The following is a 15,834-nucleotide window of genomic DNA, read 5'->3' on the forward strand; positions in this document are numbered from 1 at the left end:
CATGGTTTCTATGGTAGGCTATTTGTATGAAAAAAGTGGCCTAAATACATTATTAAATACTGTAATTATATTCCATTAGTCATTTAAACATTGTCTACATTAATAATATAATACAATTCAATATGTATATCCCACATTTAATGGTGCAGTTAATATTACTAGGCTAACCTTACAGTAAATCCATGGTAAATGGATTGGATTCAATTGATATTCTGACTGTATCACAGGGTTTCTCCTGTTTGTCAGCGCTGTTTCATCTGCCTTTAACCCTCTGGGGTCAGCGGTCTCGCCGGCGATACCAGCTCACTTTTTTCCTTATCAGTGCAAAAGAGACTCAAATTACTCTGTTGATTTTGATCTTACATATAAGTGTTGTACATCATTCGATCCTGTTAAGTTTGTATTTTTTTTGTGGAACCACACAATAAAAACAAAGTGTTGTGCTTTTCGCCTAATAAAGAAAAATAAACATGATGCGCGTTCTGCGTTCTCTCTGTCAGTGAAGTCCATTCTGAAACGCGTCCGAAAAATGAACTGTAACTGCAAATACTCAGTCAAACAGGTATACAGGCACACAGGCATGAAGCCTGAATTATCTTCTTTTAAATGAAGTAATTTATATAAAAAACACATTTTCTCATTTTATGTAATCTGTACGAAAAGAGAGAGATGATAGTCGTTCTCGTCTCAGCTCATTAAAGTTAATTTGACCACGCCCACGGAGCGCGCGCTCCATTCAAACACAAACGCTCTGAGGCGATCCACGCCCACATCAGCTGGATAACCCACCGAAAGTGACTCAGATTTACGACGCTGTGAGGAATAATACTATCTTAATAATAATCCTGGAAAAAAATACCTCAGAAGTGCAGTTTCATTTGGAGGAGCAACGGATCCAGCTGAGGAATAGGTACATTCTTTATTTTCATTCCATTTCATTCATTCTAATTTGAAAAATAAATAAATAATTGGAACTGTGAACCAATTTTGTATTATATAGGCATATATATATATATATTAGGGATGGCCCGATACCGATACTGGCATCGGGGATCGGGTCGATACTGTCCTAATATACTCGTACTCGTACTCATAAAAATTCGCCGATACCACGCACCGATACCACGTACATTTTGCAAAACGAAACTGGCCGCCGCGAGTGCTTTGTTGAGGTGAACTGAGGCATAGGAAAGTATAATGTCGGCGGTTTGGGCTCATTTCAAGATAAGGGGTGATGACAACAGCAATGCAGACTGTGAGTTATGTTCAGCTAAGGTGTCGAGAGGAGGGAAAGAAAGTACATCGTTTAACACCAGCAATCTAATTAAACATCTGAAGACGCATCATAGATCTGATGGCCGAGCGCGCGCGCGGGCGGTAATGCACTCACTCTGTGTGTGCGGGTTACGGGAGAATAAAACGATTCGCGGGACTCCCGCAAACTAGAAATATCTATGAATAAAACATAAAAACTAAAAGATTTTTATTCATCTCTTGCAGAAAAGCAACAAGAACAACTACAACAAAATAGAAACGATTTACAGGCCAGAGTTTCTATTCATAACATGGTTACAGCGTTGAGCGATGTAGCCAATCACAGACATATGTGTTGATTTCTGGAACGCAATGGCCAATCAGAAGCATTTAAGATAGACTCCCCTCACCGCTCAAATCGGACTTTTTTGTTCAGTGCTGAATTCTGTATGCTGGCAAATCCTCGAATTTATAACAAACAAAGCGTGGATATTATGAAAGATTGATTGTGCAGTCAGCTTCATTGATAATAACAGAGATGTGTGAGATCGCGATGAACTGTCAGCTTTTAGGATTTATTAAGGGAGCGCACTTTGCGCGCATTCAGTCATGCCAGACCATGCACGCAGTAGCCTGCTTGCTTTTATGTTAAATTAACAGTGGTTTGTGTGTTAATACATTTATTATTTTACTAATTTTTATTTATTTTTTAGACTTGTTAAAACAAGCAGAGAAGAAAATAAAAACAGTCTTCTAACCTGTGTTCTAAAATAGTCGTCTTCTTTTCTGGGAGCCTATTACTTTTGCGGTAGAAATATCGGTATCGGTACTCGGTATCGGCAAGTACACAAATGTAAATACTCGTACTCGTATCGGTTTGAAAAAAAATGGTATCGGGCCATCCCTAATATATATATATATTTTGTCATTGCATTCTTGTGGCTCAGTGACACACCTGAATGAAAGGGTCATTAGTATGCAGCCCCATTATGCGCTCATTATGCGGGCCCATTGTCTTCTCAGGTGTGAATCACAGCAGGTCACACCCCTGCGCATATTGCCTTTCCAAACAAAAAGTGTCATTTTTAAATTTAAACCAATCTATTGTTTTATGTGAATGATTAGAAAGGATGATTTTCAGATCATTTTGAAGAAAAAACTCTAGGCGACAACATCCATTAGTCAAAAGTCTTGTGGACACATATTTAGTATGCGTTTTGTGGCCTTATTTCAGAAACTTTAAGTTTTAGTTTTTTCAATAACCACGCATAAACAATATTCTCTCAAAAATACAAACATGTACATTAGGGGTGGAACGGTACACAGAAGTCACGGTTCGGTTCATACCTCGGTTCATACATCACGGTTCGGTACGATTTCGGTACAATGGAGGGAAAAGCAAAACAAAAACGCAGAAGGCATTGTATTTTTTAAATAAGTTTTATTAATAAAGGCATAGAACCAGTTTATTTGTAGTGCACTGACAATAGTTTTATATAATTAGTTTATTAATTATTTTAATGAAAAGACAAAAAGACCTTGCGATATGTTTGGTAATTGTACCTGAATTAATTTAAAATTAATTTGCTATATTTCAGATCAATATATTTGTTTTCCTTAATTTTAATTAACATTATTAATTAACAATGTAACATTATTCTCATCTGAATTATAAATAATTGATTTCTGTTAAAATAATACTACCATTAAAAACACATTCGATTTTCTTTTTTAATCAATGTAGAATGTGTAAGATTAGTGCTCCGAGGACGAGAAATGAAAACCAATGCAATATGATGAATGTCCAAAAGATGGGACCCACAGACTGTTTTGAAATGGAGTCGGATAAATATGTTTTTCTTTTAAAACAGTGTGTGTGTGTGCGTGTGTGTGTGTGTGTGTGTGTTTTTTGGTTGAGTGACAGTTGTAGGTTACAGTTTGACAAGAGTTTACAGTGTGCACAATGTTGTGTTTTATTGCGAGTGTACACAAATATAAGTAGGCTAAACACTTTGCAGGTTTAATGATCTGTATGAACAAAATTACGGAGTGTGTTTTTTTTTATGTTTCCACTGTTCGGTCGCGTCTCTCTCTCTCTCTCTCTCTCTCTCTCTCTCTCTCTCTCTCTCTCTCTCTCTCTCTCTCTCTCTCTCTCTCTCTCTCTCTCTCTCTCTCTCTCTCTCTCTCTCTCTCTCTCTCTCTCTCTCTCTCTCTCTCTCTCTCTCTCTCTCTCTCTCACACACACACCCAGTTCGATCTCGCCTCTCTCTCGCGCGCAGCGCGCGCACACACACACACACACACACACACACACACACACACACACACACACACACACACACACACAGTCCAGCATTGCAATCTTGACATCGCAGCCTGTTCATTATGCGGTCACACCAAACACGAATAGAGCGTCAAATTCGCGTCTAGTTCGACGCTAGTCCAAAGCGAATAGGACGCGCGTATAAAGCGAACGTTTGAAGTGAAGCGCGTTCAGAGCCGATGGTACAGATTATGTGTCCCTAAAGAACCCGCGTATCTAACGGTAGTTCCGCATTACATTAATTAATTTGCACGCGAGTTTTATTTATTTTTATACCGTGTATTCTCCGTGTAAATTCGTGCACCGAACCGTGACGCCCGTACCGTTTCGGTTCGATACGAATACATGTACCGTTCCACCCCTAATGTACATACATGTTGATAACATATTATGGTAGCCCTGTGTGTGCTAAATAGAGTGTAATTACACCTTTGCCAGTAATTTGTTTATAAGCAACTGAAAAAAGCACAAATGTCAGAGTATGTCAAAACATCTCAAGGACCCCAAAAACACCTTGGACCCCAGAGGGTTAAACTGGTTTAAATCACTGAGACATTAGTGTTCTTCGCTGGATTCAAGCGCTTCTCACTGGATCTCGTGAGCGAGACGATCAGAGTAAACGCGTCTGCTCTAGTGAGCTCGCGCGCGCTGCCGTTTGGACTTTGAGCCGAGCGGATAAACAGTCCATGAGGCGCGCGCAGTTCAAATGAGTTTCGTTCCGCTTTTGGCGCATAAACATTATCGAACATTTATCGAACACTTGATATCGTTTTATCGAGAAAAATTATATTGCGATAATTATCGTTATCGTTTTATCGCCCAGCCCTACGAATACACTTTCGCACCAGATACACGTCAGCAGCGTCTTACGTCACCAGCGTCACTGAACGCGGATTGACAACAGAACCGGAAGACAATACAATGCTGAATAAAGTCGTAGTTTTTGTTATTTTAGGACCAAAATGTATTTTCGATGCTTCAAAACATTCTAACTAACCCACTGATGTCACATGGACTACTTTGATGATGTCTTTATTTCTTTTCTGGACAAGGACAGTATACCGTACATACATTTTCAATGGAGGGACAGAAAACTCCCGGACTAAATCTAAAATATCTTAAGTGTGTTCCGAAGATGAACGGAGGTCTTACGGGCTTGGAACGACATGAGGGTGAGTCATTAATGACATAACTTTTGGGTGAACTAACCTTTTAAGTAGCTTTAAAGCAGCACTAGGTAACTTTTCAACCTTCATAATATATTTCCAAGTCTCTTGTGATGGTACATCGACTTACAATAGGTTGAATGACACGTCTGCCATAGCCTGACGGGGTCTGTAGCGTTTTTAATCGTACTTTTAAACTTCGGGTTTCGGGTAGTAATTGGCGAACAAAGAGAACTACAAAATTCGACTGCTTTACGGCATATACGTCACTTCCACCACCAGCCCCACTTCCTTAAAATCGGACGTGCGAGCCAAATATATTAGTCATTGCCGAAGCAGCACAGAAAAACAAGAAAGCAAAGGTTTTATCGGAGCAAAGCAAAAAGAGAAAAAGAGAAAGTGATCGCGTTAAAGGCAGAACGAGGATCAACATTGGGCCAGCGTTTTCTCGCTGGCGTGAGCTGAATGAGGAGGAGGGGTGCCCGACCAATGCGGCCTTGGCTGTCATGCGACTAGTAAGTATATTGCTTGCATACTATCTCTTTGGTTTTTTTTTTTTCAAAAAAAAAAATCAAATGAAAGCCTATGTCTAAACGGCGTGTACAAGTTTGGTAGGGGCTACATTCTTGCAAGTAAATATATAAGATGTACAAAATCATATTTTAGGATACCTAACATGTCTGTGATATTTGTTTATTAGTCTTGCCTCAAGCTATAATGCAAATCGATTTGTAAAATTTGCAGATTCATTTATGGTAGCTTGATATTATAATATTGACGATATATGGTTATTATCTACCACTCAAACATTGCATTGAAGTATCATATAGATTCAGTAAAACGGTAACCAATAGACTAGGCTACTATAATGACGCTGGCTTGTAAACGTGATCATCGCGATCATTTGTCGTTAAAAAAAAAATAAAACCCATGAAATTATATTCATATGACATGCTGAAATATATGCCACTGTACCTGGGATGAAGACATTTCACACGTGACGCAAGCAGAACACCTGCATGTGACCTCCTCCTACAGTGTTCAGGGCTATCATTGTTGTCAACAAATGCACGTGCATGTAGGATGACAGAGTTTACGACAGTAGTAGAGGACAATACTGTTTCGCAACTGTAGGGGGACCCCGAGAGCAAAAGTTACCTGGTGTTACTTTAACGTGCCTTAGAGAAAAAAACATTACTGTGCATCTTGAGACAAAAAAAATGGCACTGACATATTTTAAGATATGCCAGTGGAAGTTGTGTTTAGTTAAAACAGCTCAAACATGCATTGTAGGTCTAGTCTAGGACTGGGCTTACACCTTGTTTGTGAAACCAGAGGGTTAATGAACAGGCATCTGAGTTGTGGGTGAATAGGCGTTTAATGGAGGGACAGAAATCTCTCACATTTCATTCAAAAATCTTCATTTTTCTTTCTGAGATGAACAAAAGTCTTATGGGCTTGGAACAACATGAGACAGTAAATGATGAAAGAATTGTTCCTAATTTTTTGGGTGAACTATCCCTTTAACTCTTCTGGAGAATATTATGCATGTGTGTGAGTGAGTATCTGCTTAATGTCTCAGATATAGAAGAAAAAAAAACTCATGTTTTCTTTCACAGGCAGAAACATCTGTCAGAGCCTCAGATCTATCATTAGCACACTATTCTATGTGCACTCACTGTGTTTGTGTTGAGTGCACACATGTGTGTTTTCACTGCTGCTGGGGGAGGAGAAAAAGACTCCAAACTCTTTGTGTCACTTTGAGCACAGTCAGACAAGAAGAGAGAAGAGGACAGGAAGACTGTTCGATGACTGGCAAATCAAATTCTGCCATGCGGTATTCATCAAAATACTCCAGCAATCATTTCAATGAAATAACCGCCCAATTCTGGTGCAAACGTTTTCAACTGGACAAAAAGTTGGGCTCCACGAGCCAAAAAAACTGTTCTGAACAACATGGGCATGTTACCCACACTTGTAGAAGGAAAACAAATGACGCAGTGTTGTGAAATGGCACAATCTCACTCCAGACAGCATCTGGTCAAAACCACTCCTCATTTTCTCAGATATAAGCGTTTATTTTATGCAAAAAAAAAAAAAACGGGTTTCCTCACCTCTAGCTCATTTTCATAACATTTCCTTACTTTTTAATGACTATTTGAGGACCAAAAACTCAAGCATGTTGCTGCGATCAACCAAAACGAGAGGCTAAAGGCTAACCGTCAGCTATAGCTAATACCCAAACTGCCCTCACTGGACAACTTCCTGTCATTTGTCTCAGAGCAAACAGGCAGGAAATAGCTTTGAATATAGCTATGCTGCATTTGAACATGCTAGCATCACAGAGAGAGACAAAGAGACAGTTATTTATGATGAATGCCGCTCTCCTGAGAGTCTGGGGAACCGGCTGTAGTGCTGCACATGGATCTAAAGTGCACCGTGACCTCAGACACGCTGAGAATCACACGATGACAACTATAGAGCCCTCTACAGCCGAGCTCTGAGGACATGATGGCATTTGAATACATTTAGCAACATATCATTTGACACTTCACTCAATGCATGTGGAAGAGAGAGGTTTCCAGGAATTGGTGACGAGCAAAACACGCATAAGTCATTTAGAAAGGTGTACTGTGGATATTTATCATATTTAATATGTCTGCTTGTACTGAATGATATATACATCTGTAGTGGGGTTATGAATGCAAGCATATTCACGAATCCATGACTCATTCAGCACTTCAGACTAACACACGGATGAAATGTACGGTTAAAATGTCCAACAAGTCTTTAAAGGTGAAAGTTACACCGGCCATTACTAGTCAACTTGATTGATGTTTAACAATCATTCTGGTTTGCGATTGTCTTAAATCCCCAACTCTAAGTATTCAATTTCTGCGAACAATTCAGCCCTTACATATAGACTATATTCCAACCTTGTGTTGTCGTTTCCTTGGGTGTACAATTCAGTTTTGTTGTTTGCTACATGTTTTTATTAACATTAAAACCTCTCATTATACACTTAATCTATATATCTAATTATATAATCAGAGGTTTCAATGTTAAATTCATCCAAAAATATAACTACCAAAGTTATTTTTACATTTACTTTATGTAGTGCTGCTGGGCAACGATTAATCCGATATATCGCATCCAAAATAAAAGTTTGTGTTTACATAATGGTGTGTGTACTGAGTGTAATAATTTTGTATAAATACACACGCATATATATTTAAGAAAAATGTGTTATTTATATATAAAATATGTATATATAATAGAAATTATATTTGAATATATACAGTATGTACATGCAAATATTTCTTAAAAAAATACATGCATATGTGTGTATTTATATATACAAAATGATTATACACAGTACACACACATATATTATGTAAACACAAACTTCTATTTTGGATGCGATTAATCGTTGCACAGCACTAGAAATAAGTAAAGATGTATGGCAAAAAAAAAAAAAAGTGTACCGCAACCTGAAGGTGGGTTTTCATAATGTTTTTTACTTGCTAAAACAGTATGAACTATCAAACAGATGACAGAAGGCTTATACTAGATTGTGTAAAACAGGTTTTTCAGCAAAGTTTTGATCCTGATCAAAAGCTTTAGAAATGTGCATATCAAATATGACACAGTAGGCTTTACAGGGTTAAAAATCAATCGCTTTAACAGACACTGGTTTAATTGTATTATTCCATTCTTTCTAAATGACTGAGTTCACCTTTGACATTGTTCTTTTCCTGCTTTATAAGCATAAATACAGGAAATGCAGATTTTATAAAGCTACATTCAATTGTTAGAAACTAACAGTGACTGAATTCAGAGAATGCAGTGAAAGTGGAGTATAACAAGAAGCATCGTGCAACTGTATAACTTGAGAGTTTCTCAAGCGCCCTGACCTCGAATTGTCTCAGATGGTTTGCTTTAACTTCACTGGACTAAACTGTAGCGAGTGTAGAGGTGAAAGCTAGAATGACCTTGGGCTTGTCTCACCACGGTTTGTTTTAACTGGCAGGGGGCTTTCGCGCCCATTACTGATACCTCTAAATGAGAAAGGGTCAGAAAAGCCGACCCGTGCGGAGTGGAAATGGATGAGGCAGGACATCTCTCTGCAATTCCCCTGCCACCTGCCAAGTGACTGCGCAGGGGACGTCCTGATTGCTAACAGACCCGTCGTCTGTGCCATGCACCCAGGTGTCTTCATTCTCACCCATCAGTCATGCACACGACGGGCCTTTTGCTGCAGCACACATGCTGAGATCCACGGCGAGAGAGATTCCTTTGCTAAGTGTGTTTAGTCCTAATACCTCTTACAGCCGCCCCGTCAAACGCAGATGTGCGTAAAAAGATGTTTGGAAAATACGGGTGAAAGTTAGAAGAGTGCTTTTTTGCTGAATCTGGCATGAAGACGATAACGGTTTAGGTATGAATGAACAACATTCGGGTCTATTTGATGCCGAGAGCAGTTCAGAAAGTCTCATCTGAGCTTGTATATTAATTTTAATAAGAAAATGTGCAGCATGACCTGCACTGGAACTCGCACAGTGCCTGACATAAAATTTAGTACAATCTTTCCACAGTAAATCTGCTTTAAACAAATAATCTCGCTCCGGTTGACTGTACCTGATAGTGATTTGAGTTTACATTGAGATTACTGCAACGATTATAATAATAAAACAATGGGGGGAAAAAAGCAAGTCTGTCAAGGAAAACCCCAAAATATGTCATTTAATTCCCCTCATGGAGTGTTGGATCAGAATTCATCAAGAACACTGTATGAAATCACCGCAAAGTTCTAATGCACCCAAACAAAATATCACACCTGATCCAACCAAAACAGCTTTTTTTTTTGTGAATCACCCTCATAAATATGCATAGAAAAGACACTACTGTACTGACCTGATTTAAATCGCATGCAAAAACTGCCCTTCCTCTCAGAACTACGGGTGCTTTTACAGTGTCATTTTCTGAAATCATTGTCAGCTGTTGTTTCCACTGGCCTTTTGTATATGTCATCATTCAGCTTCATTCTTTTCTATCCTTGATCTGACATTTTCGGTACTACAAAAGGTCTCTGACAGGTCCTCTGAGATTTCTGCCTTTCAAACAATTATTCACCCTAAAATGGTCTGAACATTTGGGACAATGTCTGTGTGTGTGACTATGAAATCTGAAATTGGACACTGGATTTACAAACAGGCAAAGCACAGCTGTTAAAAGTGATCAATAAAACCATATGCTTGGCTGATCTTCTCATCATTTTAAACCTTTGCGTTTCTGGAAACAAGCAGCAACAATTACATCACTGTACCAATGGTTCTGGACGTCAATGAGAGAAAACAACTCAACATAGTTCAGAAGAGCTCAAACACAGAACGCACCTGAGATATTACATTAAACCATAATATACATGACTAAAGATTACTGATCAAACAAACAATATGCACCATTAACATTTGTTAAAAGCCCTTTTGTGAAACCCTGAGGCAAAAACCAAAGCCTAACCCAAATATAGGCCTACACTATATTAACTCAGTATGCATGTTGCTGTAATCTCCTACCTGTTAATGTTACATCGCTGTAGATGTTGGAGAGCTGTTCTTTCAATAAGACCTGTTGCATCTGAGCCGCTTTCTCCCGCTGTAGTTCCAGCATCATTTCCGGGTGGCTGGCCAGCTTGCAGCCCTTCTGTTTGTCCAGGGCGAAGTCACTGCGCACTATGTCTGCATGGAAACCGCGATAATGATTTTGGAGTTCTTTTTTGTGAGTATATTTGAAAGGGGTGTGCGATATACCGGTAGACACGATTAACCGACACTGTAATTTGTCAACCAACCGGTAGAGATTTTGGACCGTAACGCTCACATGACGTTGATGTGCTACGCAGTCACGAACCCGTATCGTTAAGCATGCGTTTTTAAGTATTGCGTTTAAAAAATATATATATTTCTAAACAGTTGAATCGCAGTAATCAGCGAAAGACAACTCTATAGCTTTGCAGGTGCTGTCAGTTAAACTGTGCGCACGTGACGCCGCTGCTCTTAAAGCGCGTGAGAACTGAACCGAGTGCTTTTTGTCGAATAATTAGATTTGAACGCTTAAATGCGCATATTTATGTCAAAGTTACCTTGTATTTGCAAGTAAACACAGTCATTTATGTCTTAAGTTAACGTAAACAGTTGAGAAACAATGTGGACACGGATAGCCGCCTACTGAAAACGAGAAATCTCTCTTAAAGTGACAGCATCCAAATTTTGGCTACAATTCAGCTACAAATTTAGGCTAAAAAGAGAAAATCTTTCACTGCTCTTCACTGAATCACTTTTGTAACTTTAATAAGTTACATAGTCTTTATACAGTGAAGACTATGCAGTGTTTTTATACATTTGATTACTTTATACAATTTTTGTAGTAGCTATTTCTTATTTAGTGCTTAGATTTTTTTTTTTTAGGTAGGTCTATTTAATTTGTGTCTTTGTTCTATTCTAGTTTGTTTTCCTACATGCTTGTAATTAGATTATTTATTCTTTCTTTATCACTGTTTACTTGTCTTCGGTAAGCTTGAAAGTTTTGTTTTACTTAGGCTAGTATAATTTTTTTGTGATATTGAAATTGGTGACAAGAGTTATGAAATTCCAATGGTATCAAAAATGTTGATATCATAAAGCAAAAATAATGTGTGATATATATATACCAGTATAATTGTGAAATAAAGTTACTTAAATCGTGGTATAAGCTTTTGGTCATATCGCCCACCCTATCTGCCCATCAAGAGGACAAACTAACCACTAGAGCAATGTATGCATGTGGACATGTTTTCAAGATACTCGAAGAATATTTATTTTTGTTCTGTGTTTATTGATAAAAAGTCTTCAGAATTAAAAAGGCATTTCTTGTTCAAAAGGCATGCACTGACTAAATGAAAGCATCAAGATGTATTCAAATATATTTTAGGTTTATGCATGCAAATTTGTCCACATATGGAATGACACATAGAGCTTTAATATCATGATTGCAAATAGTATTTCAATAAGTTAAGTGTTATTTCCTCATCAAGTTGTCTGAGGTACAGTTTTTGTTTTTTCATCTCAATAATATATGCAAAATACCTGCCTAAGTGAAAATGACCAAATTAGACCTCACCATCTTCATAGTTTTTCAGGTAATAGTCCGGTCCAGGCCCTCTAAACTTTGCAAGATTCTTCAGGTTATGAAACTGGAGGAAGTCAGTCCGTTTGCCCCCAAACCTCAAATAAGCTGGAGAGAGTCCCCGTGCCAGAGTGACTAACCGCTTGGAGCTGTGGATAGAGAAAGATGTAGATCACAGATCCAGCTATTCTCAGAGAAACCCGTAGGGCTAATACAGAATCACTGTGTCCACTGTCCAAATGAGCAGTGCTTTAGCTTACCTTAAAGAGCTGTTTCTGCCTGACAGAACCCTTAAAAATCACTTTCATGTGTCCAATCTAAAGTAGGCTACTCATATTAAATATAGCAGTCATTACCATAAGAAGAAAGTTATTTCGGTTACCTGATTAAACATTGAATAGTGCATAAAATCACAAAGATAGCTTTTCTTCATGATTTTAGACCATTGGAGCGAATAAAATCACTAATTTCTTTTTAAGGCTTGTTCATAGATGATCTTTATCCCTTTAAATTAGCCTATATAAAGACACAAAAACATTATATAACATATAATAACACACATATAGCCTATACGTTATGCTACTATCTTAATTCTTTTGACGATGTAAAAGTCTGTAATGCCGGCACGAGAAAAATGATCATATTCATAGCAATTTTAAAACTCATAATTAATTATAAACTTCTTTTTATTCTATTTATTTAATATGATATTTATTTATTTTTTCTGCAGTGACTTGGTTGTCGCCATTGGATTGGTGCTTTAACTTTCTTTCGGAAACTCACAGCAGGATTGTGAGCTCACAACATGATTGTGTTTCAGGCCGCAGTGCTGAAATCAACAGCAGATTATCCAGAGCTGCAGTCTGTGGAGCTACACGCTCGTTTCTTTCGAAATAAATAAATACCAGATCCTTTTTTAAAGCTTTACTAAATAATGAGACATAATAAGGTACCAGTCGTAAAAAGAGAAGCCGTAAAAGGTGCACATTAAAAGAAGGCCAATAAATTGCGCAAATATTCCGCCTATGAGAACCCAGAATAAAAAAAAAATTAAGAAAACAACAACAGATAAAATAAAAGAATAAACAAATGTATTCAAATAAAATAAAACAAAGCTTCTGTGAGAATTGTTTTATATTATTTTGTGAAACAGCAAAACAAGCTATAAATTGCCACAAACTAATCGGTGCGTTGGTCGGTGGGCCGAAACTGAATTTTAGAAAATACATTTTGGAGGCAAACAGAAAACTGGAGCAAGTATCTGCAGTCAGGTCCAATACTGTGAATTAATACATTTAATCAGAAGCATGAATAAGCATGTTATTTTTGGAAAATGACAACTAGCCTACAATTTAAGTTTAAAAGACAAATAATATTAGTGCAACTTACTGCAGAATAATGGCGATATAACGGCAATAAATTTAGATATAATTTATATGAGATCATGGTATTGTTACCTAACATTATGAAACCTTATTTTGAACGTATGCATGTGCATATCATGAGCTGCTACAAATATCAAGTAGCCTATTACTTCAAATCTGTTTGCGAGGTTATTTTCAAACCAAATAAGATGTGGGGGGAAATATAAGTCTTAAAGTTGTGAGTAACTGTCCTAGTAGATAAATCACATCCCGCTTTTATTTGGTCCTTGTTTCAATCCATATATAGAATGAAACGAAGTAGCAATTAAAACCCCTTTAAAGGCCATAGCCTACCGCGTAAATCTGCTGTAACTTGCACTTTACAAGAGAGAAAACGAACAATAATGCCACGACAGCAGATTGGGGTTCATATTTATGTGGGTCACTTCTTAAATTCTATTGAATCTATTCGTTCCAACACCTCATCCTGATAAATCAAAATAATATATATTCGATAATACATCGGAAGTAAACATTATATCGATACTCAAACCTGTTAGGCTCTATAAAAGACACTTACATTTCGGTTCTCCGTATGGTTTTTTGTCTTTTCTCCTCTGGGGGCTGGGACACTCATATTCACTTCCAGGTCAAGCCCTGGTGTGCAAATTAACACAACCATTCAAATCTGCGCGTATTTTCAGGTTTCACTCTCTAATATAAAGGCATTCGTTCATCGAGTCAATCTCTTAAGAGATATATCATGGACTAACATCACCCCACAACACGGTTTCGTTGGGATTAAACAGATGTTGTTTTAAGTATTGCGAGTAAACATGATGAATTCTACTTTACGCGTAAAATAAATGTCCATGAGTGCGAAAACGCATGGTGTTTTACACGATAACGCTATAGGCTAATCTGTACCGAAAAGCTAAGTGCAACCAAACATAAAAGTTTAAACATCTAATAAGAGGAAAATGTAACCTACTTTTAGAAAATACTGGATTCTGTAGCCTACTCAAGGGAGCGGTTGATAGATTAAAAAGTAGTAGCCTATGCTATTAGATATCAATAGCCTATTAGGTGTTTGGGTAGCCTATTTGTGTTATTGAAAAAAAAATATTGATGTCTAGTTGTGTTCCTGTTGGAAAATCCAGTTTAAACCGGGTAGCTGTGTTTGGAACATCGAAGCTGGTTTCTAGCTGGTCATTATCATGGTCAAGCTTAACCACTTCAAGATTGTATGTTGCTACACTCTTAAAAAGGTTCCATGAAGCACCTTTACCATCCATGGAACATTTCCATTCCACAAAAGTTTCTTTATAATAGAATAAGGTTCTTTAGATAAGAAATAAAATGGTTATTTTAAGAACTGTTGACTGAATGGTTCTTTGAGTAACCAAAAATATTTCTTTAGGCTAATGGTATTATTGGTTATGTAATACTTTAATGGTTGCGAAAAAAAAACCCTTTATTTTTAAGAGTGTAGTCCGACAACCAGCCTTAAATCACCTTGTTCCAAAACACATACTGACCTCTCCAGCAGGCAATTGCGATCTTCCCAAATCAACACAAACACATCAGCATCACCAGGCGCAGGATGCGATTGCAAAAACTGTAATACCTTAAGAAGTCCAGCCAGCCATCCTTTACGATAGATGGGTCCAACTGCAACGAGAGGAAGTTGTCATTCAAAACTTTGACCGGGCTTCGAGTATTGACGTCCAGTAAAATTAAGGTTCTCTCCAGAAAGCTCTGTCTCTTCCCTCCGGAAACTGGTCTCCTGTATGTAGCGGTGGAGGGAATGAGAGACTGGAGTATCAGTGCCAACCACAGTGACGAGCCGAACACTGGGCAGAGGAGCTGCCTGGGCATCTTCTGTCCTCAAGCACCGGGCGGAGCGCAGTGAGGGAGATCCAGCAGAGATCTCCTTATAAAACCCGATCGAAAAGCACCTGAAGTGTTTTACGCCCCTCCTTGAGCGAGGATCGCTGGTGTCTCTTTCAGCCCCCCCTGTCTTCAGCTGTTTTGGAGTAAACTGACGCCCGAGGGCCAGCCCCCATCACACTGCTGCCCCTGCACCGCCCTCTGTAGTAACGCAACGGCAAGGTAAGATGACTCTTATTTATCAGAAGCGTCTTCTGGTTGGGGTGTCTGCGTGGACAAAAATAAGAAATACATAAATAGACGCAAACAGGGGTTCTTTGGTTCAGCAAAAAAAAAAAACTTTTTTATATCCACAACCATTTATAGCTATAGCAGGGTCTTTGGAGTTAAAAAAGTTACTGATGTCATATGATAGGTTCTTCACATGCTGTTTGTTTTTAACTCCAGCTTATGGCTGTTTTCTGAAGAACTATTAAAAATGTAAAAAAAAAAAAATAATAATAATAAAAACAATTATCCAATGGAATCACCAACGAGCCCGATCTCATGAAAGTGCGTATCTATAGCACGAATTTAATTTCTCGTATCATTTAATACGGCGTTGTCTTCGAACAATGGACTATTTTTGTGCGTGAGTGATTGCAAATAGTGAATGACTGCCACTTGTTTATAC

The 15,834-nt window shown here is 38.1% G+C and overlaps 1 protein-coding gene across 1 annotated transcript in view; it reads right to left on the minus strand.

Annotated features, from left to right (window-relative positions):
* hpse2 (heparanase 2) overlaps window positions 1-15,306 on the minus strand; it is a 103,594-nt gene extending 88,288 nt beyond the window's left edge. Inside the window, exons 1-3 of the mRNA XM_056272443.1 lie at window positions 14,899-15,306; window positions 11,902-12,056; window positions 10,320-10,481 (exon numbers count right to left, since the gene is read on the minus strand). Coding sequence (XP_056128418.1) covers window positions 10,320-10,481; window positions 11,902-12,056; window positions 14,899-15,149 — 568 coding nt within the window. The 5' untranslated portion in view covers window positions 15,150-15,306. The remainder of the gene's footprint in view (window positions 1-10,319; window positions 10,482-11,901; window positions 12,057-14,898) is intronic.
* Between the last annotated feature and the right edge of the window lie 528 nt (window positions 15,307-15,834).

The sequence above is a fragment of the Rhinichthys klamathensis genome, unplaced genomic scaffold, assembly GCF_029890125.1.
Source record: "Rhinichthys klamathensis goyatoka isolate OS25496 unplaced genomic scaffold, OSU_Roscu_1.1 h1tg000338l_1, whole genome shotgun sequence".
Lineage (NCBI taxonomy): Eukaryota > Metazoa > Chordata > Actinopteri > Cypriniformes > Leuciscidae > Rhinichthys > Rhinichthys klamathensis.